Genomic DNA, 27511 nt, shown 5'->3' with positions numbered 1-27511 from the left:
TTCATTGTCTGCCTGTGTGTGCGTGTTGCCACCAGCATTCCAAACTGGTGGGCACTGGCAGAACTTCTAGGGATGTGGAGGGCATGTCTACTGTTTGTACATTACACCATCTTTACACTTTGTGACACTGTGTTCTCCCCCCACCTCTGGTGCTAAGCTCAGGAGTGGGAAACTTCTGGCCCTCCTGATGTTTTGGCCTACAGCTCCCATGATCCTTCACCACTGGGTAGGGCTTGCAGGCTAAAACATGAGAGTTGCAGGCCAAAACATTGGGAGGGCCCCAAGTTGCCCACTCCTGACACTCAGGATACAGTGGCCATTCTGCTGGTATAGCAGCTATGTAACTGGAAAATAGGATTGCTCTGCTCTTGGCGATTTTTATAGAGCTGCAACATTCTCAGAATCTTGTCTTCCTCACAATGTTGCATCCCACTTCAGATGTATTACCTCATATTGCGCTGGTTTGCATGATCGCCACAGCCTTATTTAAGCCATGGGGGGTTGCGGTGCGTGCTGATGGCCATTTTAAATATTCCAGCCGTGGAGGGCGGTCACCGCAGCTCGTTGTGTCATCCGAGCCCAGCAAGGGTGGTTTGTTGGCATGGTTAACAAACCATCCACCTACAATCCTAAAACTGCCCGTGGATTGTGGGTGGTGGTTAACTGTGGCAACAACCCGACCTTGATGGGTTTGGACATCACAATAAACCACGTGGACTGCCTGCCACAGCTTGAATATTCAAAACGACCACCGTTACGTGCTGCAACCCACTATGACTTAAATAATACACGGTGGCCTGGAGTGATCGCGCAAACTGGGTCAATGTGCATTTAAACTGGTTTGCTGATCCACAGATCTTATTTTGCCAAGCCCTTAACGAAAAGAATGAAAAATTTCCAACTTTCCTGTCAGGCACCAGACCACATTTTCTGAGTAACCCTTGGTTTATGCCCTGTGTGGTATGCTAAAAGGTCCCAACTACAACTTATGATAGCGGCGAATTGTCCTATGGCTCAGAGTCCATCTATTCAAGGCTGCATCCGTGGTTCCAATCCGTGCCTTCGTCGTCCAGTTTCCTTTTTTCTCTCTGATACGGGCGTTCCGCTCTGGACTTCGTACCTGAACTTACTCTGACTGTCAGAGGCGAGTCCCGGGCCAGGCGGAGAACAGCGTGCCTCTGAGCACGTGCGAAGTGACTCCCTTTCGGCACTGCGTACTCGTAGCCTGTGCCAAACGACCAGGGCACATCACGTTCTAGCACATTTTAAGTCTTATTTCAGAAATTAACTAGGCGACATCCTCGCCGCAGCTTCCGCCGCCTTGCCCCACGTTCGTTAACGGGCTGGCGCCCCTTGCCCCGCCCACTTGTCATTTCCTTTCCATGTCCTGGCAGCTTTGACGACGCGTCTGCCCGTCTTCCTGCAACTGATTGGCTGAGCTCCTGCCACTCGCGCGGAGGAAGCCGAGCGAGAGAGGTGTGTGTGGGGGGGGGGAGGAAGCGGGAGGAGGAGTCGGGAGCGTGTTTCTTCCTCCCTCGTCTCGTCCGTCAGATGGCGCTGATTGGTTCGGTGGCGGAATGGGGGCGGGGCCGAGCAGCCGGCGCTGGAGCCGCCTCGCAAACCGGCTGGGCGCTTTTCAAACGCCAACTGTGGGGGCTGCGGGCGCGAGCGCGGGGTCGGGCGCGAGCGCGCCAGGGCGGCCGCTGAGGAGGGAGAGGAAAGAGGGACGGAGCCGGGTGCGCAGGTGGGTCGCCCCTGTGCGCGCGGGCTGAGCGCTGCGGCGGCGCCCTCCGGAGGGAAGCGGGGCCGCGCCGGCGGGCGAAGAGGGGGCGAGGAGAGGACGGGGCGCCGGGGCCGCGCCGTCCGCGCTCGGAGGAGCGGTGCGTGCCGGCGCAGGTTGCTGCTCCGCAAGTGCGCGCGTCGCTACGGGCCAGCGGAGGGAGCCCTTTTCTCCTCAGCCGTGTTGGGTGCGGCGCGGGGTCCCGCTCCTTGGGGGAGCACGGTGCTTGTCGCGACCTGCAGCGGGGAAGGAGGCGGGGGGCACGCTCCCTGGCGGCCTCGTAGGCAGCGGCGGCGGCAGCCCCTCCGCCTGGGGCCTGACTGGAAGGCTCCGCTGCGGCTGGCGCTTCGTGCGAGGCACGCCATCCCCGGCGGCGGGGGGCGCCTCTGAAAAAGCTGCCCTCCTCTCCACGCCCGGCCACCGCCCCGTCTCCGCTGTGGATCCCGCCCGGTAACATCCCTTGGCCCCTTTTCGTATACAGGGAGCCAGCCGCGGGTGTGTGTGTGTGTGAAGGACGGGTGACTATATATAAAAGACAGGCACCCCCCCCCCCCCCGTGTCTGTCTACATCTTGGTGGGGCGCTTCCTTTTAAAATGGTTGCTGTGGGGGCAAGCCAAGCCGTTCGTGTGTGTGTCACACACGTTCAGGCGAACGACGACGACGACGAAAGGGTCTGGGCTGTCGTGTTACGTCGCACACGTCCAGAAAAAGCTGCTAAACGCACGAGATGGGCACAGTCACCGGCTGTAGGGCACCAAGGTCACAGGTTTTTGTTTGGTTGAAGGGGCTTTTCCGTCCAAGGTGGTGATTGGCAGCTCATTTATCCTCGTCTAACCCTCCAGCATGCTTCTTGCAGATGTTATAAACTTTACAACAAAAGAAAGGTAGCTAGGGATGTAGCTCCTCTTCCATAATGTTTGCCTTAAGACTGATACCTTCAGATAGTTCTTGATATTCTTGCCCCTGCCTCAATATGTATGCCTCTGCTTTTATTTCTGTTTGAGCTATCTGACCTTTTCAGGCGTATGACAGGTGGTATGAAGTACGGCTTCGCCCAACATGCATTTCACTGATGGAATCCATTCCCACAAGATGTGGGGATGGTACTAACTTAAGGGTGATCTATGTAGTTTGGAAGATAGCAGGGTGATCATGGAAATCTAGAAACATGCATCTGGGCAGGAGCAGCTATTCAGTGAGAGTGCATAGATCATGGATCTGGACACCCTTTGCTATATGCCTTCTGTGTCATCCCGATTTACATTTATTCAAAGTGCATTTATGCTCTAGACAACTTAGAATTAATAAAAACTGCTTAAAATACCAAAATAAAATCCTTAAAACAATAAGAATACAAAATAGGCCTTATATGAAACAGAAAAAGCAGTGTCCGCTGACGTAATTCTGCAGAACTGCTTTCAGGGCCAGTGTTGGAATAAGCACCATTGGCCCCCTGCTCAGGCCCACACCCCTGCAGGGGGAGGCATTGTCAATCCCCACAGCCTCTTGACTTCGATGCTTCTGCTCATTGCTGTCAGTGACTGTTTACCTGCTCTGTCTGAGCACAGAAGCAGTGACAAGCATGAGGAGATAAAGAAGCATCATCCTTCATCCTTTACTTGCCTTGCACTCTCCCTAGTTTGGGCCTAAAGGGAGAGGGCAAGTGAATGGGCAGTAGGAAAAGAAGTGGGGTAAAGGTGGGCCCACCTTGGGAAGATCCCCTCCCCCCGAAGCTGGAGCCAACACTGACCTCTTTAACAAGAAGGCAATTAACAGTTGGCTGCCTACAAAAAGCATTGGCCTTTGGGTAGCTTTTTGAACCGCTTATTTATGATGTTTTTCTCTTTTTAAAAAATAGATGTATGTTTACAGTGTCATTTTAATTTCATTTAGCCTTTTTTATTCCCCAAACCATTTGGTTGCTGCACAACACAATCCTATACAAGCTTACTCAGAAATAAGTCCCACTGAGTTAAATGGGATTTACACTGTAGTAAGTGTTTAGGATTGCAGCCTTAGATTGTTAGCTCCTAGGGGACTGGACAGTTTTTAAGAAAAACTGATGTAAGTCACTTTGAGCCCATGGGATAGAGTGGAATATAAATCACTCAGACTTCCAACTTCCTCAGCTCATAACCTTTAACTGGGTAGGGCAAAAGCTACATAGAAAAGGACCATCTTGCAACCCTTCCTAAAAGCAGGATAGGAGCCAGTTAAATATTGTCCAGTGCCTACTGTCTCAAGGTAGGAGATTTTTGTCTTGTCATTTTGGTCAGACATCAAGTCAAGAGCCAGTGTGGTATAGTGGCTAGAGTGCTGGACTGGGAGTCAGGAGATCTGGGTTCTAGTCCCCACTCAGTCATGGAAGCTCACTGAGTTACTTTGGGCCAGTCACAGACTCTCAGCCCAGCCTACCTCACAGGGTTGTTGTTGTGAGGAGAAAATGGAGGAAGAGGATTAAGTACATTGCCTTGAGTTCCTTGGAGGAAAAAAGGCGGGATATAGATTAAATAAATAAATAACACCAGTCTTGCTTGTTCTCCCCCCCCCCCCCGAATTATAACTGCATATCTTTAGGCACACAAGGTATTTGTAACTAATACTGTAAAGATGAAGGACTGGATCCAAAATCTGCCTTCCACAAATGGAAGGACTTCCAGCCTATTTTCAAGGATTCTCCCGCATTTCCCCCACACTACAGCTCACCCCATTCAGCTGGGTCCCCAACCCTCTGTGTAGCATTTTTTTAAAAATACTTTTTATTCAGTTTTTTACCTTTATAAATGAAATAAACAGTACCAACAACCTAATCAGTAACTACAATTTCCCAACAATACAGTATTCTTAGGAGGACACAGCAATAACGAAAGAGAAAAAGAGGGGAAAAAGAAAGAAAGAAAAAAGAAAACAGCAGAAAGAGAAGGAAGAAGAATGCATGAAAAAAATATATAAAAAGTTATTTTAAAGGATTAAATTTAAACTCCGTTACACAGAAACTTCAAATCCCATTTTACTTAAAAATTATACCCATAACATTGGCAATATTACAATCAATACAGCATAAATAATCAACCTTACATTTCAATATCATATCATCAATTTTATAGCAAGGAAGCAGGCCTTCAGTTCATTTCCAGTAACCATATATTGCCCTTCAGCTAACATATAATAGTAAAACTTAACAATTTAACCAGCCAAAAATCTTACTAACCAATCTTATAATAATGATAATAATAGTAATAAAAAGGAAGGAGATTAAAAAGGATAAATAATAATAACAAATGACTAAGAAATTTTATAATGTTATATAATAAAGCTTAAAAGCAACCTTACAACAATCACTAATGTATTTTGTATTAGATATATAAATGCGTGTGCACATTTCTATACATCCTCAAACAGTAAATTTAAGTACAGTATATCATATCCATATATTTCTTAATCCATTCCTCAAATATTGTTGGTATTTCTTAATCCATAAACTGCAACGGAGCACGTCAGCCCTAATTTCTCCTACTTAGGAGGTTCAAAACAACTTTGAGTGATGATTATGCTCTGGCAGACTAGCCCCGGAGTCCAGCCCCCCTGCTACTATGCAGAGAGAGCTATTCTTCCAAAACTTCATCCAGATGCTGCTCCTGCCTCCCCTTTTCATTCCAGGGGAGAGATGAAAAGGTTTTTCAACCTTTTAAAAAGCTGTTTGAGATAGCGTCCTGCGGAGGCTCCGCGGAATGCTGCAAGGGCGACATTGGCTCCGACCGGAAGGTAATCCCTCTGTGTAGCATTTTCAGGAGGCTAGAGAGATTGTCATGGGGAGGAGGGGAAGTCTGCTTCCACCAACCCAGTTGCTTGTATCTAAATATGGGTTCAACCAAAGTCTTGTCTTAAACACCTATAATTAAAAGAATTTTTATCATATTTAATGCTAGTGCTGTATCTGTAACATTAGGTAATTTTGAGTGATCTTATATCCAAACAATTAACAGAATTCAAGGCAAAGGCGTTTGCAATCTTACATTGAAGGTTCAAACACTGTAGCTTCCCTTACATCCTTCAAGTGTTAGTAAAAAAAAAAAAGCATTCCCAGTTCCCATGCATTTTATGACTCAGCATGTTTCACTGGACATTATGATAGATATGAGACTTTGTAGCCTGTTCCTATGTATATTTACTTGGAAGTGGGGCTTACTTCCAAGTAAGTGTGCATAGAATTACAATCTTACATTCCAAATGCCTGCTTAGCAAATTCAGTTCAATTTAAACTGAATAACATAATCTTTTAACTTGTCTTTTATAGTTTAATACAATATCTGATACAATTATGTACATCAATTCTGATTTTCCTTTCTATTCTTAATGATCCTGTTTGGTCCCAGCTGATTGCAGTTTTCAGTATGAGCCCAAAAATGCAGTTTCATTAGCATCTTGTTGCTTTTCAGAGCATATGATCAGTTCAGTCCAGGAGAGAGTTTATTTAGCTAAGCATCTGTCATGGTTTCTTTAATATTTTCTGTTTATCAGATAGTAACTGCTTTTTGGTACCAGTATAAATTATGGATGCTTCATACTTTACATTCTCAGTCATGTTTTAAAATGGTGTGTTTTTGTGTTATGACAGTGGTTTGTCAGACTTCATGAAAAGTTTGTAAATACATAAAGTGCTGAAATTCTAAGAACCTGTAACATAATGGATACGGAGAAAGTCCCTTTGAACTCATTTGGACTTGTTATTGATTTTGAGTAAACATGCTTTGGATCAAGCTGTAAAGTTGTCTTGAGTCAAAGCTAAATTTGTGCTGGGATAGTTCTATGATTCATCTCTGGAAAGGATGGAATAGTCTTTCTGAGCATATTCAGAATATATCTCTCACCACCGAGAAACACACCAGCTTCCATATGTCTGATATTGGGGGAAGTGTATCCAGATTAAAGTTCCTACCTGACTTCCAGAGACTGCTGTTGAGACTTGGCATGTCTTACTTTATAGATTAAGCATTGCATTTTCCACACTTGGTAAATGTAACTAAACACAAAACTGACTGACATACAGGATATGTATGATACTTTCACTTGCTCTTAAGTTATACCTGTAATGTGTCGGGAAATGTTTTAATTGTATTGAGCCTTTTAAATCAGCTGTTAGGTTATATTGTGGTCTCAATACAGTTGTTGTTTTTTAATCTATAATCTCACACCCCATCTCTAACTTTTTGATACTGTGAAATGGCTTTAGCTAAAAACTTGGTTACTAATTTCTCTTGAATGACAACAGTTCACTTAAGAGCAAATATATCTGAGATTTCCAGGCCAGTGATATAGCATGTGATTGATATGGATCTATCATAAAGTATGAATCATAACACATTTGTAATAGGATGCAGACTTAAAGACGTCAGTGCAAAACTTCTGCTTTTTTCCGTAAGAGTTTGTGGTGAATCTGTGGTCATAGTTTTGTTGTTGTTGTTCAGTCGTGCCCGATTCCTTGTGACCCCATGGACCATAGCATGCCGGGCCTTCCTGTCCTGCACTCTCTCCCGGAGTGTGCTCAAGTCCATATTCATTGCATCAGTGATGCTATCTAGCCATCTCATCCTCTTCCGTCCCCTTCTCCTTTTGCCTTCAATCTTTCCCAGCATCAGGGTCTTTTCCAGGGAGTTTTCTCTTCGCATTAGGTGGCCAAAATATTTGAGCTTCAGCTTCAGTATCTGTCCTTCCAATGAGCAGTCAGGGTTGATTTCCTTTAGGATGGACTGATTTGACCTCCTTGCAGTCCAGGGGACTCGTAAGAGTCTTCTCCAGCACCACAGTTCGAAGACATCGATTCTTCGGCGCTCAGCCTTCCTTATAGTCCAGCTTTCACAGCCATATGTTGCTACTGGGAAAACCATAGCTTTGATTATACGAACCTTGGTCAGCAAGGTGATGTCTCTGCTTCTTACTATGCTGTCTAGATTTGCCACAGCTTTCCTCCCAAGGAGCAAGCGTCTTTTAATTTCATGGCTACAGTCACCATCTGCGGTGATCTTGGAGCCCAAGAAAATAAAATCTGTCACTGCTTCCATTTCTTCCCCTTCTATATGCCAGGAAGTGATGGGGCCAGATGCCTTGATCTTAATTTTTTTAATGTTGAGTTTCAAACCAGCTTTTGCACTCTCCACTTTCACCCTCAACAAGAGGCTCTTTAGATCCTCTTCACCATCTGCCATTAGGGTGGTATCGTCTGCCTATCGGAGGTTGTTGATAATTCTCCCGGCAATCTTAATTCCGACCTGTGATTCATCCAACCTGGCGTTTCTCATGATGTACTCTGCATATAAATTAAATAAGCAGGGCGACAATATACAGCCTTGTCGTACTCCTTTCCCAATTTTGAACCAATCGGTTGTTCCATGTCCGGTTCTTACTGTTGCTTCTTGACCCTCGTACAGGTTTCTTAGGAGACAGGTAAGGTGGTCTGGTATTCCCATCTCTTTAAGAATTTGCCACAGTTTGTTGTGATCCACACAATCAAAGGCATAGTCACTGAAGCAGAAATAGATGTTTTTCTGGAATTCTCTTGCTTTCTCCATGATCCAGCGAATGTTGGCGATTTGATCTCTGGTTCCTCTGCCTCTTCGAAACCCAGCTTGTACTTCCGGTAGTTCTCGGTTCACATACTGCTGAAGCCTAGCTTGTAGGATTTTGAGCATCACCTTGCTGGCATGTGAAATGAGTGCAATTGTATGGTAGTTTGAACACTCTTTGGCATTGCCCGTCTTTGGAACTGGAATGTAAACTGACCTTTTCCAGTCTTGTAGCCACTGTTGAGTGTTCAAAATTGTTGGCATATTGAGTGCAGCACTTTAACAGCGTCATCTTTTAGGATCTTAAATAGCTCAGCTGGAATACTGTCATCTCCGCTAGCTTTGTTGTTACTAATGCTTCCTAAGGCCCACTTGACTTCACTCTCGAGGATGTCCGGCTCAGGTTCAGTGACTGCACTATCATGGCTATCAGGGACATTCAGATCTTTCCTGTATAGTTCTTCTGTGTATTCTCTACACCTCTTCTTAATCTCATCTGCTTCTGTTAACGTCCCTGCCTTCTTTGTCCTTTATCATGCCCGTCTTGGCTCAAAATGTTCCCTTGATATCTCCAATTTTCTTGAAGAGATCTCTAGTCTTTCCCATTCTATTGTTTTCCTTGATTTCTTTGCATTGTTCATTTAAAAAGACCTTCTTCTCTCTCCTTGCTCTTCTCTGAAACTCTGCATTCAGTTGGGTATATCTTCCCCTTTCTTCCTTGCTTTTCGCTTCCCTTCTTTCCTCAGCTACTTGTAAAGTCTCATTAGACAGCCACTTTGCTTTCTTGCATTTCTTTTTCTTTGGGATGGAGTGAGTTGCTGCCTCCTGAACAATGTTATGGACCTCCGTCCATAGTTCCTCAGGCACTCTGTCTATCAGGTCTAATCCCTGAAATCTATTCGTCACCTCCACTGTATATTCATAAGGGATATGATTTAGGTCATACCTGAATGGTTTAGTGGTTTTCCCTACGTTCTTCAATTTAAGCCGAAATTTTGCAACAAGAAGCTCATGATCTGAGCCACAGTCAGCTCCAGGTCTTGTTTTTACTGACTGTATAGAGCTTCTCCATCTTTGGCTGCAATGTACATAATCCATCTGATTTCGATATTGACCATCTGGTGATGTCCATGTGTAGAGTCGCCTTTTGTGCTGTTGGAAAAGCGTGTTTGCTATGATCAGCGTGTTCTCTTGGCAAAACTCTGTTAGCCTTTGTCCTGCTTCATTTTGTACACCAAGATCATGCTTGCCTGTTATCCCGGTGATTTCTTGGCTTCCTACTTTAGCATTCCAATCCCCTACGATGAAGAGGACATCTTTTTTTGGTGTTAGTTCTAGAAGGTGTTGTAGGCCTTCGTAGAACTGATCTCCTCAGCTTCTTCGGGCTCAGTGGTTGGGGCATAGACTTGAATTACTGTGATGTTGAATGGTTTGCCTTGGATTCGTACTGAGATCATTCTGTCGTTTTTGAGATTGTACCCCAGTACTGCTTTTCCCACCCTTTTGTTGACTATGAGTACTACTCCATTTCTTCTAAGGGATTCTTGCCCACGGTAGTAGATATAATGGTCACCTGAATTAAATTCGCCCATGCCTGTCCATTTTCGTTCGCTGATTCCCAAGATGTCGATGTTCAGTCTTGCCATCTCATGTTTGACCACCTCCAGCTTACCTTGATTCATTGATCTTACATTCCAGGTTCCTAAACAATATTGTTCTTTACAGCCTCGGATTGTCTTTTCACCACCAGACACATCCACAGCTGAGTGTCCTTTCGGCTTTGGCCCAGCCGCTTCACTCTTTCTGGCGCTACTTGGAAATTCCCTCTGCTCTTCCCCAGTAGTATATTGGACACCTTCCGAACTGAGGGGCTCATCTTCCGGCGTCATCACTTTTAGCCTTGTGATACGTTCCATGGGGTTTTCTTGGCAAGAATATTGGAGTGGGTTGCCATTTCCTTCTCCGGTGGACTACATTTTGTCAGAACTCTCCACCATGACCTGTCCGTCTTGGGTGGCCCTGCACAGCATAGCTTATGGCTTCACTGAGTTACGCAAGCCCCTTCGCCACAACAAGGCAGTGATCCATGAAGGGGGTGCTCATAGTTACTGCTAGTTTAAAAAATAAACGTACAATTTTATATATAGTTAGACCAGCAAATGCATCAACATTTATATGACAAAGGCTTCTAGAGCTATTTTAAACTATCACCTTTGTAGAATGTATGTAGAGAAACAAGTTTGCTGTTATGTGTTACCAGTCTTGTTCTGCTTAGGACGTGCATCAGTCTTGCTATGAGACTGTGGTTAGTTAAGCAACAGGAAGGATGTGAGATGCATTAGCAAATAATGTGCCTTTAAAGACAGGGCACTCAAGACGTTCTAGTGAATTCCTCTTAATCATGGTTAAATAGGTGGGATTTCGTTTTCAAGCTTTGTGCAATCTGTTAGGGATTACTATCCTAAATAATTTAACGGTTTGTAGATGATGCCAATCACAACTTTCACTCTCAACTCTAGGTCATTTATGAATGAGATAAATGGCACTATTAGTTATACCTATAATCTGTTTTTAACTAATTAGTGATTTTATATAAGATCTTATAAGATCTTTTCTCATCTCATGACTACTGCATTTCCTTAGGTGTGTTTTAATGAGAAGTTTTTTGGGGGCAGGGGATGAATCTGCTATGCAACTCAAGCTTCCTGCATTGAGCAGGGGGTTGGACTTGATGGTCTTGTAGGCCCCCTCTGACGCTATGGTTCTATGATTCTGTTATGTCATTCTCATCTACATGCTTGTTGACACACTCAAAGAATTCTAAAAGGATACTGAGGCAAGGCTTCCCTTGCCTTATTTGGCAAGGCTTGTTATTATCTTATGTTCTCTTTCTGCTAATTTTACCTTAGTCTATGTGAGACTACAGGTGTGGGGAGGATATGTGGGTTTTCTGGAAAAATTTGAATTGGAAAATAAAATATTCTGATGCCATAAATACACATGCTGACATATCTCAATTTATTTGACTTTTATTTTTTAGTAAACAAAACTAAAAAGCATACCATATTAATTTTTTGCATGTGATACAGATGTGTCAAAGATTTATTGATTGATTACACATCTATACCGCCCAATAGTTGAAGCTCCTATAGTCAAAAGTATTTTAATTCAAATATTTAACAAGGAAAATAAATCAAAGCAGACTTAAGGTTTAAATTCATGCAATTTCAGTCTTCTCTGAAAATTATTTTTATTGAAATACCTATAAATGCTTTTTTAAACCAAGACTAATTATTATGATGCCCTTAAGGAAAAATGGAGGGCAATGAAAACAGCTAACATACTAAGGTATAATGTATATATTTCCCAGAGACAATAATCTGAAAAAAATATTCCAACTTTGAAACTTCCCAGTTGCACTAGTATTCAGATCCTTTCATTATGTTAAAAATTGAATTTAGGAAACAATGCACCATTAGTAATGGAAAACATTCCATTCCACATCACTACCCCTTCCCCCACATCCTGGATCCTTTTTGCTTTGATTTAAAACCATTGGTGTTTAAGTCACGTAGCTTGCTTTAGTGCAGAGTTATGTATTTCAGTTAAACGATGAATAATTCAGCACTTGAGTTCTTTAAAAACTTTCAAGTGAAAGTTATTTACGATTGACATGTTTCATTATAGTATTTTTAAATATTTTAATTCTGTCGGATGGTTTTGAGCTTTTTATATACGAAATGTTATTTTTTTGGATTTCAAAACAGTTAAATACAGTAGCTTTTCGTGAAGTGAGCCCAACTGAAGCTAAGAGAATGAGGAATAGTTGTACAGTAGAACTGCGTGGCCCTTGTATTAAAAAAAAAATTGCTTTGACAGGTGAAAATCAGTAACCAGCATTGGAGAGATCCATGCATTAACGATGTCCAGGAGGAAGTCAGAGAACAAAAGCCTTCCAGGCTTGTTGCCTTCATCTCTTCAGACACAAATAAAAACAGACAATTTCCACAGTTTCTATGAAGTTGAACCCAAAGAACTGGGAAGGTAAGAATACACTACTATTTTATGGTTTTTGCTTTATATCTTAGAGTGATAACTGGTGTGGGATGACTTCTGTAATACAAATATTAACTTTAATTGGCTGATTAACTCATTTTTTTCAGTGTTGTGACTCAGGCTAATATTAAAAAAGAAAAGAAAAAGAGGGATCCCAAGCCTGTTCACATGTGGAGAGTAGGGTGCAGAGCAGCTGCTTTTGCAGTCGAGCACAACCTTTTTCTCTCCTTCCATCTTGCCTTAGCCCAGGGCACACCACTGCTGTGCTGGCTTACATCCAGAGCATCCATTTTCCGTTGCCTTTTGTACCTCTACTTGAAGCAGCCTTTTCTAGGCTCTTATTCCTGTTCTGCCTGATCATAGCCCCTGTCTGCAGGCTATTAGGAAGAGTAATTCTTGGGATGCTTTATGGGAGGTAAGGAAAGTGAATATTCTGGCATGGTCCAGATTACACCCATGAACTTTGTCCCTTGCTTTGGGACCTGGGTCCACTAATGTGGGCAGGAAACAAAAGGTTCCTCCTGTGCAAGCACCAGGTCATTACTGACCCCTAGAGGGATGCCACTTACGCTGGCGTTTTCATGGCAGACTACAGCGGGGTGGTTTGCCATTGCCTTCCCCAGTCATGACTACCTTTCCCCCGGCAAGCTGGGTGCTCATTTTACCGACCTCGGAAGGATGGAAGGCTGAGTCGACCTGAGCCAGCTACCCAAGACCCAGCTTCCGCTGGGATCGAACTCAGGTCTTGGGGAGAGTTTCGGTTGCAATACTGCAGCCTACCACTCTGCGCCACACAAGGCTCTCATGTGGGCAGAGGTGACCACAAATCTCTCTCTGGCAACCACTTGCTCCTGATTGCACAGCATAGGGAGACTTTTGAATTCTCTGTGCATCATGGAGAATCTGGAGGCAGCAAAAGTCTCTACTTCATGGTGGGTAGGAAAGACAGATACTTCCAATTGCATGTGCAGAGAACTTGGGGGGAAGGAGGGATCAGTCTTGCACTTCATACTGGGTTTTAAAGACTTCTTGGAAGCAACAAGAGAGCTTCTTAGCAGCAGGAGAGGCTCCAAAGCTGGTCATGAAGTAGGGAACTCACCCTTTCCCATTCTCAAGTCTTCTGTGTGTGCTAAACTGGTTAGGGGAAGAATGGGGTCAGTGATTTCCAGAAATACTGGTTGGCTACCAAGCCCAGCCAAAATTTTTGTGGAGCCCTATTTTGGACTTTAAAACTAGTAGCAATACTAAACTGCTTTTCTCTCTATTAGAGTGTCTAAATACTTTTAAACCTGGAGCTAAAGAAAAACCATATTTTGAGCACAGTTAGAAAATGTTCTATCTGTGTGGTAGCCTTTCTTTCTCTGTTGCCAGGCAAATGGGAAAGAGGTTGGAAACTAGGCAATCATTACTGCTGGAAGAACTCAGCAGTTCCTTCTACACAAGAATATTATATTGAGTGCACAGAATTCTCTTCTTTGATTGGAATAATTTCTTGACAGTTTCAAAGTGGATGTCTTCTAAAATAGATGATGGGTAACAACTCTGTTCATGATCTTTACAAAGGCTCTAGAGTTGTATGCTATCTTAAAACCTGACCAGTTGAGTAAGCTTCCTATGTTAATAAATATTTCACAAGAGCAATGCTATAGTCCCTGGGAGAGCATCCCAGGGACCATAGGATATGGTGGATTCCCACTCTCAAGGCCATAGATAATGGAATCTAGGCCATTGTCCCTCCCCCACTCCTTGCAGCTACTGTGGAAAGCACTGCAGTGGCTGCTCTTCCGAGGTTATAACAGCAACCTCAAAAGAGCTCAGGAAGGGGGAAAAAAGGGCAGGATTGTGGGTTGGGAAGGGAGAGGCATGGATCCATAGGATCCTACAGCCTCTCCGTCGCTGTCACCACCCACTGCTGGTAAGTAAGCTAGACAGGTTCAGAGGCCTGTCTAGCTTAATTTGTTTTATTTTAGGAACAGGAGGTGAAATCCCCTTCATCATTCCTCCTGTCCTGCCTGGCTCTTGCCAGCAGGGCTTTGGATAGATGGAGGACTCCAGTCTTGGAGCCCTCGGTCTATTGGGAGCACATTCCCAATAGTATCATTTTATCCTTGCTGTGCAGTATTGAAGACTTACCCAAATAAGTATCCATTCACAGCAAACTGCTCATTGTACTGTGCGGATATAGTTCTAGATTGATCAGTGCAGAATAGATGCTAGTTTGGTCTTTCTACATACATATATGAACTAAAAAAGGTCTCTTTACCCAGTTTAAGAACCTGTTAGTGAAAAATTGCAGAACAGTTCTCTCTTTCCCTACAGCACTTATAATATGGAATGTAGACAGAGCAAAAAGAGAGAGAACTGGCCCCGTTTTGGTGATGCTAACTTGTGGCTGTCTAGATTCAGAACTTTTAGATCCAACTCGTTATATGTGTAGTGTTCTCACTCATATGAGGAATTTACTGGTTTGATATTTAGCGGAAACTCTCTTAGTATTGAGTTTTATTTGGCTTTATGTGAGTAAGTACCAGCTTCTACTTTTGCGCCTATGGCCTTCATACAGGCTTCTCTAAATTCACTCACCTTCTTGCCAGTGGCATGTGCTCCTCCTCCTTCTGTCAGACTCCTCAGTCCCACATACCTAAGTATAAAGATCCCCTTAATCCTGAGCTCTTGAAGGAGACGGCACCAGTGGTGCCTCCTGAAAAAGCCTATTGAGAAGGCAGGGAAACCACTCAAAGGGGAGGACTCTGCAGCCACCAGCTTGGGCTAGCTAGTAAGCCGAAGCCAACCTCTGTTGACTTCTGCCCCCGTGTCCACTTCTGATATTTCATCAACACACTCTTCCCATATTACTAATTTTCCTACATGGCTATCAGTTTTTGTGTAAGATCATGTGTATCCTGCATATGTATTCTGTCAGCTATTTGCAAACGTGTATTTTTCTGTATGTGCTTGTGCCTGGAAGCGCCAATTGGTGGGTGGCTCCCACATCAAAATAAATGTGCGTATTTGTCACCTAGAATCTTTGTCATCTCTGAAGTATCCTAAGAATGGAAATTGGAGAGATGGGCGTCAGCCAGGCCTTGGTAGATGGGTATCCGATCAAAAGGTGAAAGGCCACAGGGAATGGGTAGATGAAGCAGAAAGGGAGTAGCTTATGCGTTTTGAATGGCCACGAAAGGAGTGGAATCTTTGAGTCTCCAGCATTATTACCAATCTTCTGGGTCAGATGGGTGGCAGTTGTCTAAAAAGTACCTGAGGAAAGATATGCATAGCATGCATTTGGCTGTTTTCATGAAACTAAAGTAATTCATCCTTTCTTCGGTATAATGCTAATACATTTTCTCAGTAATTTTGCATTGTGCAGGGTGAGGCAATGATTGTTTTGAGGCATAGTCAAGATTTATTGTGTTACAGAATTTGGCTGAATGACTTTTAGCAGTGCAGTTGCATTTGTAGGAAAGTGAGCAGTCACCTTGAAATTACAGGTGAAATTTCTAGTATATGCTTCTTTGGGATTGGTTTTTCTGTTTGCATTTCCTTACACATATCAGTTCCTGACTTTGGAATGAGGCACCCCTTTGTCTCCTTACACTGTAAACATTGTTTGTTTACTACTTGAAAAATTCTTTCCATAATTGCATTATAATGGGGTCCTAAGGGAACTAGTCAAGGTTTTTTTTTAAAGGAAGCAAACAGGAACTTTCTGCTAAGTTGTTCTGAGAGTTGCGCTTCATTTTACTTGTGAGCAGCAGAGCAGGTTAGTGTTAACTATGGATTGCAGCCAGTGTTAGTCCTACCTAGAGTAAGTCTTACTTAGAGTAGATCCATTGAAATTAATAGGACTTAAGTCAGACTAACATTGGATACAACCCTGTCCTAGGATCTTCCAAAATGGATAGAAAAATTCTTGAGACACATTGTGTGTTCATGGCTCTCCTCCACCCCACCCCACTGTAATAAAATATTCTAGGTTCTTTAATATTTTTCTTCTCAATGGCTCTAAGATTTAATTGTGGAAATTCTACTATTTGCACACTCCTACCTGTCCAGGAGAGTCTTTTAAAAGGGTGCCGTTTGATGTGACACCACTTGGTAGTTAAAATTAGTGATGGCTTGTAGAGTAGGGTTCTCAGTGGCTGACCCCCAAGTCTGGATATTTTCCCAAAGAAATTTATGACCTTGTTCAAGCAGGAAACAGGAATATATTAATTTGGCGGTGGGGGGTCATTTTAATATGACATCTGAAAACATGTTGTTCACTTGCCTTGAACCTAAGGAATAATGGTGGGATAGGTGTTTAAAGTTACCTAAAAATAGGTAGGGGTGTGTGTGTGTGTGTGTGTTCAGAATGCTTTTGGATGTACACAAAATACACTTTTCATTTCAGTATCTTCAGAGGGCTTTAAAGATCTCATTCTGTTCCTAGTTTAATCTTAAACACTTCACTATTATATTTCTGGGCATTCCTCTAAACATTAACACTGAAATCAAAATCATGGTTTTCAGGCATTCATAAGTTGGCTGAAGGAATACATTTTTCTTTACTTCCTAAAAGGTCAGTTTGGTTTTTAAACAGTGTGTGGTTTTCTTCTAAAAACACAGGCTTACCAACATACATTTTTGGTTCAACAGTTAAATAGTTGGTAAGGAGACAAAATTTGCATGTCTTTTTTCCCCGCTAGTAACTGAGAATGGGCTTTTGTGTGGAAGACATAGGGCGGTACTTTGTATTTGACTGTGAACATGCTTCTTTAATTTGGCTAGCTCTTTGATGTTGCTGTGTCTCAGTTTATCTGTCCAGGTATCCTGGTTGATAGTGTAATGTGGTCGTCTTCAGTGAGCCCAGATGTAGGACTTGTCTTTCACCCTAGCTTTCAGCATGAGTCCTGCCCTGCTTTTAAATGTTCATAGTCCCACCTTTCTGTCAAAACCTGTGCATTAGCTGCTGTGGCATGGTTGTCCAACACTAGCCATTTTAGTTCTTCTAAAAGTGCTCTCCATCAGCACTTTTTCTCTGACAATTGGCAATGAAGGAAAACCTTTTTTTTTTAAAGGCTGTAGCACCGAAGGTGTAACCCATGTTAGGCCAGGTCACAACCACCTGTTGAAACCCATTGGTGTAATAACTAGTTTAGTCCACAAAGAACTCAGTTGGCCCAAACTCAGTTCAGGAGCATGGCCTCTTTCTTGTCACAATACTATAGCAATTTGAGCCTGAAGTTTTTAAAAGGGAGATGAGATCTCTGCAAATGGAAAATTTGAGCATAGTTTAAGCAAAAAATGTGTTAAAAATCCTGAAAACTGTTTTTGAAGGACTTCGTATCTCTTCATGGAGCTCTTCTAAGGGAAAACATTTCAAAGATCTATAGTAATAGTAATCACGATAAATAAAATACAAACCTTGTATAATTTCCATAGGTAGCATAAAGAGCTTACCTGCTCTATATGAAACACTCTGACCCAGTTTGCACATAAAGGCAAATTGTGGATTAATTAACTCATGCATTGCTAGGCTTAAGCAGAGGCGAGTGACCACACTGTGTCCAGCGTGCTCCTCACTTCCACTTTCATTTTACAACCTAAGGATAGTCCCGATTATAGGTTGCTCTTGTGATGTCCAAATCCAGGCACTCTGGGTTGTTTAGGGGTTAAGCAACCCAGAGTTAACCCAAGAACAAATCTTAGTTAACTTAGGGTTGTTTAACCTTTAAACAGCCCAGAGTGTCCAGGTTTGGACACCATGAGAGCAACCTACAATCATAGGTTTTAAAATGAAAGCTGAAGTGAGGAGTGCGCCGAAGGCAGTGTGCTCACTTACTCCCTCACTTGCTCCCTTAATTAACCCACAGTTTGCTGCTATGTACCGGCTCAGTGTTAAACTAAGTCATAGGGTGGAGTGAAGGTTAATTAAATGCTTTTACAGCATTTTAAATGGTCTCTTTATCCAGGATCTTAAATAGAGAACCATCTTTTATGCACTTGCTAACTTCATTTTCTTCTTCATTGTCTCTGTGCATCATACATATGGGTTCTGCGCCTGCGTGTAGCTTTTATTCAGGAAACTTCTATAGCTGAGGAATATTGGGAGAAACCGTTCCCCCACGGTCCCAGTGCATATGTCCCTAGCAGGTTCCTCATGAGGGAACTTCTTTTGCATTCAGTTTGTTCTGAAAGCATTTCAAAAGCTGCAGTTTTAGTCTGCCTTTCTTCTTTCTATCGAAGTTTTCTATCTTCACTCTTCTGTGTTTTATTTATATTCGTTCAAAAAAAGCAGTTGTAACCATCTTGACTCATTTTTACCGTAGCTTTAATGCTTAAGTTTTGGGATTCATTTAGTATGGTAAAAATACTACCTTAATTGTTCTGTGCCAAGCCTTCTTAATTAGGCATGTTTGATTCAAAACCCTTAAATATAGTGATCTTCTAAATCAGGAGCAGGAAACGTTTGGGGCATGTGGCCACATTTGGCAACTTGAGAAACTATCCTGGGCACCACCACTAAATGGCTGTCATGGGATGCATGGCTAGTCACAAAGGACAAATAACCCACCCAAAAGACTGAGTACAGAGCAAAGGTGTCATCTGAGCCCCAACACACAAAACAAATCCTTTGAACCCTGTTTTCAGCAACAGAAACCTATTTTACAAAAGGCAAACTCTTTGTCTCTCCCCTCCTGATCTGCTTCCTTATCATCCCCCCCCCCCCCGGCCCCTGATCTCTCTCCCTGGCTCACCACTCATAGATAGATGCATGCTCGCTCTCTCACTCACACACGCTTACATGTGCACACACACCACATCACCGTCTAACCCCCATCCATTCACATCTACACTTTGGTTTAAGTGATCCCATCTGCCAGTAAGAACATTAGTTAATCTTAAAAATAAAAAGTAGTAGTGCATCTTGGTGGCGCCAAGAAAGGTGTCTGGAGACACATGGGCAACATGTTGCCTACCTCTTCTAAATGGTAGTATGTACCCAAGTAGTATTTATCTTGGATGTCTAAAGCTGCAGTCATGCACTCAGCCTGTTTAAATCCCATTTAATTTAGTCAGATTTAAGCAACCTCAGTGCATACAGCAATGTAGCCTTAAAGAGTTAGCCCTTCCTCCTCACACTCAAAACTCTGAAACTTATTGCACACTTGCAATAAGTGTGTGTGGTGAGTGAATTTGCCATTATTAACTTTCCTTGTATATTATTGTCTGCTTCTGGGATTCAGATTTGTGTGGTGAGTGAATTTGCAATTATTAACTTTCCTTGTATATTATTGTCTGCTTCTAGGATTCAGATTTGCAAAGGATTAGGATGGAGCAGGATAAGGGAAATGTAGATTTGGCATGAGAAGACAGGAATAGCAAATGGACAGTTAATTGTAGCTATGGTAGGGGAATAGGGAATTGTTCAGGGCCGGTCTCTTGCCTGCTGAAAATCTGCCCAGAGCTCTATTTTTGTTTTCTAAGTCTTCAACAGGTCTAGATAATGACAAGGCAAAGTCATGGATATAAGGAATACACACATTCCTGTTAAGCCAAAGTTGAGGTGTTAACGTTATTTTGAAATATTTCAGTACTGTGTGTCTGTTTGTAATCTGTCTGTTTGGCTGGTATGGTACTTCACAAATATCCTTTTCTGCTTTTACAGAGGAAAATTTGCAGTGGTTAGAAAGTGCATTGCAAAATTAACAGGTCAGGAATATGCAGCTAAGTTTCTGAAGAAGAGGAGAAGAGGTCAAGACTGCAAAGCAGAGATCCTACATGAAATTGCTGTTCTAGAATTAACAAAACTGAGTCCCCGTGTAGTAAATCTCCATGAAGTCTATGAAACAACAAATGAAATAATCTTAGTATTGGAATAGTAAGTATGCATTATGTCACCTTCAGTGTGTTTGATAGAACTATTAATGTATTCATGGTCTGCATTGGTTGACCGAACATAACCAGAAATGCAACGTCAGAGAATATGTACACTGTACTTCCTATTGTGTTTGGGTTTTGTAGGTTTTCGATCTTCTTTGTTGGAATGGCCTACCCTTCTATCTGCGACGCTATTTTCCTTTATCTATGTAGTGTTGTCTATTGTATGCATGGCAAATCACTGTCTCTTTAAATGTTGTTTATTGGTCACTTAAATACAGTAGAAATTAATCTACAATGCATGTTAGTTCTGCATAATGATAACATTGAACCTTGTAAAAATAATGGACAAAGCTGCTTAATTACAATAAGAAATCTATGTTTAAAAAAACAAAGCACATGGGTTAGACTAGCTGTCTCTTAGCTAGGTGATGCTTCAATTAGCCTGTTTTCTCTTTGGTTGTCCTGTCTCACTGCAAAAGATTAAAGATGTCAAATGGCTCATACTGATGGTGACCTTTGGAATGCCTGAATTATTGTCTTGGCTGTCACAGAAATAGTTGAGAATTATCCCAAGCAAGATTCTTCCTGAGCCATTTTCTCATCATTCCAGGTACTTAAACTGCTGTAAGAAGATAGCACAAGGCCATTTAAAAGTGAGCAGTTTTATGTGATTAGGGATAACTGAAGCTCCTGAATTACATTCCTGGCTTACACATACAAACATACCCCCATCCTCTCCAATTCACTATCCTATATCACACACAAGTCACTATATATTGCAAGGGACATCTACATTCTGTGCATTTCTTTTTACATGAGATGGCTTTCTTTCTTTCTCGCTTGCGCGCTCTCTTGCTCTCGCTCTCTCTCCCCTCCCCTCTCTCTATATATATGTCTTGCAAATTATTTGGACATGTATCACTTGTTCTGCTTGCCAAAGCTGCTGCGACTACCTTTTTTTGCTGCTACCTGGTATCTGCACCTTCAGCTCAGTTCCAGGTACAGTCCCAGCATTATGGATGCATTTGACCTTCTAAACTAGCTTTCCCCAACCTGGTGCCCTCCAGATGTTTTGGGTGACAACCCCCAGCATTCCAGCCTGGAATTCTGGCTGGTGGCAGTTGAAGTTCAAAAGATTTGGAAAGCACCAGGTTGGGGAATGCTTTTCTAATTCATATTTCTTTATTTTAAATGCTGTGACAGATCAACATCGGTAACTTTCATTTTGAGAGTAACTTTTCAGATGCAAGTCGCTGTCCTAAAGAAAGACTGATTTTTTTTTTAAAGTTATCAAACTGTTATCCACACACCTCTTTTTAATGTCAGCTTGACCAGTTCTGTGACAATGTCACATTCTTGCTATTCAGTTGTTCAGTGTTGGCACTTCTGAGCATTTCCACTTAACTGTAATTTTCATCTTTGCAGCCCTTAAAAAGTTCATCATTAGCTCAATGTTAGATTTGTCTGAGATAAATATGTTATAACTATAGTTTCATGGTTGCTGAAACTTTTAGCATGTTGTCCTTGTGTGCTATTGCAATTTTTTAAAAGCAAACAAATGCACAATCTTGCATTGTAAATATAAAAGAAATGCTGTTGTGTAAAACAAGCTATGATTACTTCTAATTTACCAGTGGGTCTGTAAAAGGATTTATGTAACAAGGTCTCAACAGGAAAAAGGGCGACCAGAAAAAGATGGCAGCTTATTTTCACTCTATGTACTTGCCAGAGAGTTTTAGTGGTCACTCTTGCTGGATTGCTCTTTGCTACAGAGAAAGGTAACCTTCCTGAATCACTATTACTAGGTATGGCAGATGAATCAGTGGATGATGAGTATAGCTTTGGGATATATGCCTTGATTCCCTTGAGTTTTATGGAAACGTGGCTGTTGTGGAAGACCACTGTAATTCATATAGCTTTTACTGTGGTAACTCTTATAGCCATACCCATCTGAAAAGCCATTGCCCTAGATTACTAAGTAGATCGGGTTGCTAGGTGATGCTTTGTGAGATATCCATCCAAAGTCCTTTGTGGGAAGGAGTAGCTCCTGTGCCAAACATCAGGCCTTGCCCTATCTTCGTCAGTCCAAGCAAGATTTCTCACAAGAATCTGGCAATGGTTTCCGTAGATCTGAGTTGAGGATTGCTGTGGAAAGAGTTTGAGCCACTAGTGGCCCCTGTTAGGCAGTATTTTTACAGCAGGCCTGCGTAAAGACTCCACCCATCACACAAAATAGAATAAAACTGCCTTACTCCAGAGGTTTGCGCAGGCACGTTAGTCTTTTTAAATGGAACGGTCACGGAAAAACTAGCTGGTGCCATGGAGGGTGTTTTGCGCCCATATGTAATCATCCATCCCATGACAGGGTTCTGCAGTTGGATGAAGAAATTGCAGAAGCGCTGTCTGTGTGTGTGTGTGTGTGTGTGTGTGTGTGTGAGTGTGTGAGAGAGAGAGAGAGAGAGCGTGCGTAAGCACTTGGGTGTGTGCATGGAAATCTTGGGATGCAACAGAAGAAATTTTGTCAGTGGAGTGTCTGTGGTTCTGGCATAACTTTTGTTTTCATCTTGATTCCAAAAGTGTGTGTGTATTAAATACAACCAAATATGATTGCTTTGGGGAAAGTATGTGAATAGAGTGCCAAAATGAAAATACATTCCAGAAAATAGAAAGGGGTACATTTTTAGCGTTCCTTGAAAGGTTGTGGTGAATGAACAGCTTGTAGTAGTTGACTCCTTTTTTAGATCCTTAGGTGAAAAGTGGTCCCTGACAGAGTGTTCCGAGTCTCAAAGAATTATATGGGATGATCCTAGAAAGTCCATAGAAAGTAAAGCTATCTTAATGTTGGGTAATATAGACTGTTTTCTGGAATGCTGCTTGTTGATTGTTATCCTTGTTCGTTTGGAAGGCCTCTTAGTTATTTTAGAAATAAAATATCCATTTCTTTTGCAGTCTGTGACCATGCTGTGCTGAGATCTCAGTTTCTCCTAAAATCTATTTCTTGTTTTCTGTTATCTGTTGGTGTTCTAGAAAGGCATGCAACTTAACTGACCTCATAAATACAAAGCTTGCATATGATTTTGCATCTGTCACTTCTTCCACATCACTTCCTCACTGCTTCATTTTGAATTTTCTTTGAAGTAATTTGTTCCTGTTGGAGGGGCAGAAAAACGCGAACATGAGTGGTTATTTCACATTTTCCTTCATCTGTACTGTTGTTTTTTCAATCAAAGTGGTACATGTGACTATAATAAACTTTTTGAAGTTTATAAGACAGCCTTCCCCAACCTGGTGTCCTCCAGATGTGTTGGACTGCAACTCCCAGCATTCCTAGCCAGCATAGTTATGCTGGTTGGCAATGCTGGGAGTTGCAGTCCAACACATCTGGAGGACACCAGGTTGGGGAAGGCTGCTATAAGGCAATAGATCTGTGATTTGCTTCCTAGCTAAGAACGGCCAATATGATTAGGCCACAGCCTTCGTATTCGAAGATACATTGCTTAAAATTGAGTATGTCTGTATATATTATGTTTTCAGTGCTGCTGGAGGAGAAATCTTTAATTTATGTCTCCCTGACCTAGAAGAAACTATAGATGAAACTGATATTATTAGGCTTATACGGCAAATACTTGAAGGCATTTGTCATCTGCATGAGAACAACATTGTGCATCTTGATTTAAAGGTAATATACATGAGTGTTAAATGCTGTGTCGTTGGCTTCACTTCTATTGATATTCTTTAAAATCTAAGAGGAATAACCGCTCTATAAAAGGAGAGAATTGGTATAGTTGCTGAAATGTTTAATGTCTAGTAGGATGCTATTACTTTTACCCTAGATGAAAGTATTTTTAAAGCATTCATAATTATAACAGTCTTGCAACAACATTACAGTGGATATCAGTGGGACTGTTTGCATGACATGACAGCCCACCATGGCTTATTTAAACCACGGTGAGGCTGTGGGGTGTGTGCAACTGCCATTTTGAATCTGCAACACCTGCTTGGGGTTTGTGTTGTAAACCTGGTGAGCATGGGTTATGCAAGAGTTAAACAACCCTCGCATAACCCATGGTCTGTTTTAGGAGTCCACAAATTCTGGCAGGGCTTGGCAAAGAATTATTTTCTATTAGCAAGTCCACCATGATACTACAAGAACATTATATGCATTTTAAAAGCAAATATCGGCTTTGTCACACTGAGTATTTATGTAATCATAATTCAGGGTTTATCTAGGTTAATGAATCTAGGTTTTAAAATTTTAATTTATGATCCATTTCATCGTGTTTGACTATTTTTTTCTTTTTAATTTTAAGGCCTATTTTTTCCTTCTGCAAATATATAATTTAGTAAAGGCTCAAATATTATTCATTCATTTATGTTTTTTGATACAAAATCCAAAATGTGGGGAAATACGACTTTTCGCCAGTGACATGCTTATTCCAATTTTCTGCCCAAGAAACTTTAATTTAAGAAGTAGAAAGCATGGAACATTTTTCAAGAATCAGGAGTCCTGTGGCACCTTAAGACTAACCATCTTTTGTGGTATAAGTTTTTATATGCTAGATTCTACTTCTCAGATGAAGCTTTAGAACACTGAAATTCTCTGCTTTAAATCAAGAATTTGGAAAAGCATATACTGTAGATGTTATTTTTATTCAGGTTTCATGATGAAACCAAACTTTTGTCATACAGGTTCCAAAAAGTTCTTTTTTTAAAAAAGAAAGAGTGAAGTTTAAAAGGGAGGGGGGAAATTGCTGTATTCCAAGTATAATACTTCATAAGTTCCAACTGTTACTGTTTAAAACTTGATACCTCTACACATCCTTTAAAGATTGCAACCCTATGCAAATTTACATTGCAATAAGACTCTATAATACTTAGTGGGCGTTACTTCCCCCGTAAGTATGCAGGCTGTAAAACAAACACTTGCATAACAAAGGCTCTTCTGCTAGCTCTATTGCAACTTTTGCACTTCTAATAAATTAAACGGTCTAACAAAGAACAGTTAACATTGTAAAATGCTTGCTCTATTTTTCTAAAATTCTAAACTACTAGTTTGAGCTAGGTGTGCCATCAGAGAAAGGGAGAAATCTGCACACAGCCCAACGTTATTCCCTCCCCCCCTTTTTTTCTTTTCTACAAGCTTTTTGTGTCATTGTGTCATTTTCTTTGTTTTTAGCCTGGAATCTTTGCTAGCTCCAATGAGGAAAGATAAATACACACCCCAAGGCCCCTTTGGAAGAACTTGCACAGCTTCCTGCATTTCCACAAACTTAGAATGTAATGCTACTCATGCAAATAATAGTAAGGTTAAAGAGGGACGGAGAATCTCTGGCCCACAGGCCAGATATGGTTTCACCGCCTCCTTGTGGGGTTTCACTGCCCCCTCTGCCCCAGTGGGAAAAGCTCTGGATCAACAGCTAATCATAGAATCATAGTAGGGTTGGAAGGGGCCTACAAGGCCATCGAGTCCAACCCCCTGCTCAATGCAGGAATCCAGGTCAGATAAGTTATTTTCCCTGCTTAGCGCTGAAAAAGCCTCAGTTTCTCCGCACTTAGTGGGGAAAGCACTCATCTCCCAAGCAGCTCTGACCAGAGATAAGAGCTTTTCCCTGTGGGGCATAGGGGAGGGACCAGGGAAGGAAGCTGCTGAGTGATTCAGTCCTGCTTCCTTCTGAGCCTTGTCCTGCTTGCTTCTGAGTAGTCATGGAGATACACAGAGGCTTGTCCTACTTATTTGTGAGTAGTCATACTGCTTATGCTTGTTTCTGAGTAGATATGTGTCCTATAAATTCATAACAGTGGAATTAGGGAGGGTTGGGCTTTGTTTTTTGCCCCATCCACTTTTGCCTTTCACCCCTCTCAGCACTGGAAAGCAGCCCCTGAGACCTTCTCCAAAATGGAATCTCAACCTTGGGATGGAAAATGTTCCCCAACCCTGTGTTAGAGCCTGCCTGAGTCTCATCTTTATCAGCTCATTTACTCTTCTCAGATAGGAGGGGAAGAGGCAGTCACCGGCGTTGGGAGGGGCAGTTGCCATGGCACCCATGATCATGTTTGTGGATTCCTGTGCATTACAAGTGTCTGGCTTTATCCTTTGCCTAAAAAGACGACAGTGTGGACCCTCAGGTCTTCCCCCCACCCCTTCCATTTGTCTACCGTCTATCTCTTTTTGTTCGGCATGAGATAGAAGGCAGTAGTTTGCAGTAGGGATTGTGGGGTGGGTGGGAGGGAAGCCACTCCTGCCATGCCATATGCCTGGTTTGAACAACACGACAACCAGCGGCACAGGTAATTCGGGAAATGCCAGTTGTGTGACCAGCGTGCGCGGGGGTGGAGGAAACAACCCATACTGTGTTGTTTCCCCCACTGATCGTCTGAACACAGCCAAAGAGAAGGAAAGTTTAGGGGCTAAATAATTCAACCGTTAACCAAACAACAAAACACGGGTTAACCACTGGATTGTTTAGTCCCTAAACAACCCAGAGGCCTAGGTTTGGACATCATGGTCCACAACCTATGAAACGGATCATGAGTTGTGCAGTAAAAGAGCTCTCTTCCACTAGTACATGACAGCCCATCAGTTTTCAATCTGCTAGGTTGTTGTTACATGCAAACTAGGCCATACTTAATCTACATTTCTTCTCACCACCATCTTTTAAGCTCAGGCTGAAGGGAAGTAAGTGGCAAGCCACTTCCCCTCAACCTTGTTCTCAGCTAAGGTGGTTGAGAGGTTTTGTCTGCATGCTGCTGCTGTCAGTGTTTGCTAGCTGCATGAAGGTAGCATATATATGCAGCCACTGGTCCCCACTAGTGTTGAGGCTTTTATTTCCAGGGGTAGGACAGGCTTTTTTAACACATGATTTTCCAGCATACTTTGGGGGTCCCTCCAATCTGCTGGCCTCCCTACCAGGCTTGTGTCTCCCTTTATTTTGGTGCCCAGCACCTTTCCATATGGGACACCCACCATACTAATTTGTTTATTTGGTCAGTCGCTTCCGACTCTTCGTGACTTCATGGACCAGCCCACACCAGAGCTTCCTCTCGGCCGTCACCACCCCCAGCTCCCCCAAGGTTGAGTCCGTCACCTCCAGAATATCATCCATCCATCTTGCCCTTGGTCGGCCCCTCTTCCTTTTGCCTTCCACTTTCCCTAGCATCAGCATCTTCTCCAGGGTATCCTGTCTTCTCATGATGTGGCCAACTACTTCAGTTTTGCCTTTAATATCATTCCCTCAAGCAAGCAGT

General features: G+C 42.4%; 1 protein-coding gene across 3 annotated transcripts in view; it reads left to right on the top strand.

Moving 5' to 3' along the window:
* The first annotated feature begins 1693 nt into the window (after positions 1-1693).
* The window catches only part of STK17B (serine/threonine kinase 17b), a 37486-nt gene continuing 11668 nt past the window's right edge, over positions 1694-27511 (top strand). The window contains exons 1-4 of one of the 3 annotated variants that reach the window (XM_084816442.1): positions 1694-1744; positions 12224-12388; positions 20052-20264; positions 23801-23945. In XM_084816442.1, the coding sequence (XP_084672568.1) occupies positions 12267-12388; positions 20052-20264; positions 23801-23945 (480 nt within the window). In that variant the 5' untranslated portion in view covers positions 1694-1744; positions 12224-12266. Of the gene's footprint in view, positions 2231-12223; positions 12389-20051; positions 20265-23800; positions 23946-27511 lie in introns of all 3 variants that reach the window. The other 2 variants (XM_084816448.1, XM_084816452.1) reach the window with 2 other exon arrangements.

This window comes from Heloderma suspectum, chromosome 1 (genome assembly GCF_057233095.1).
Source record: "Heloderma suspectum isolate Gila_16-S chromosome 1, 16-S_ref, whole genome shotgun sequence".
Lineage (NCBI taxonomy): Eukaryota > Metazoa > Chordata > Lepidosauria > Squamata > Helodermatidae > Heloderma > Heloderma suspectum.
This window is presented reverse-complemented; position numbering and strand designations above follow the sequence as displayed.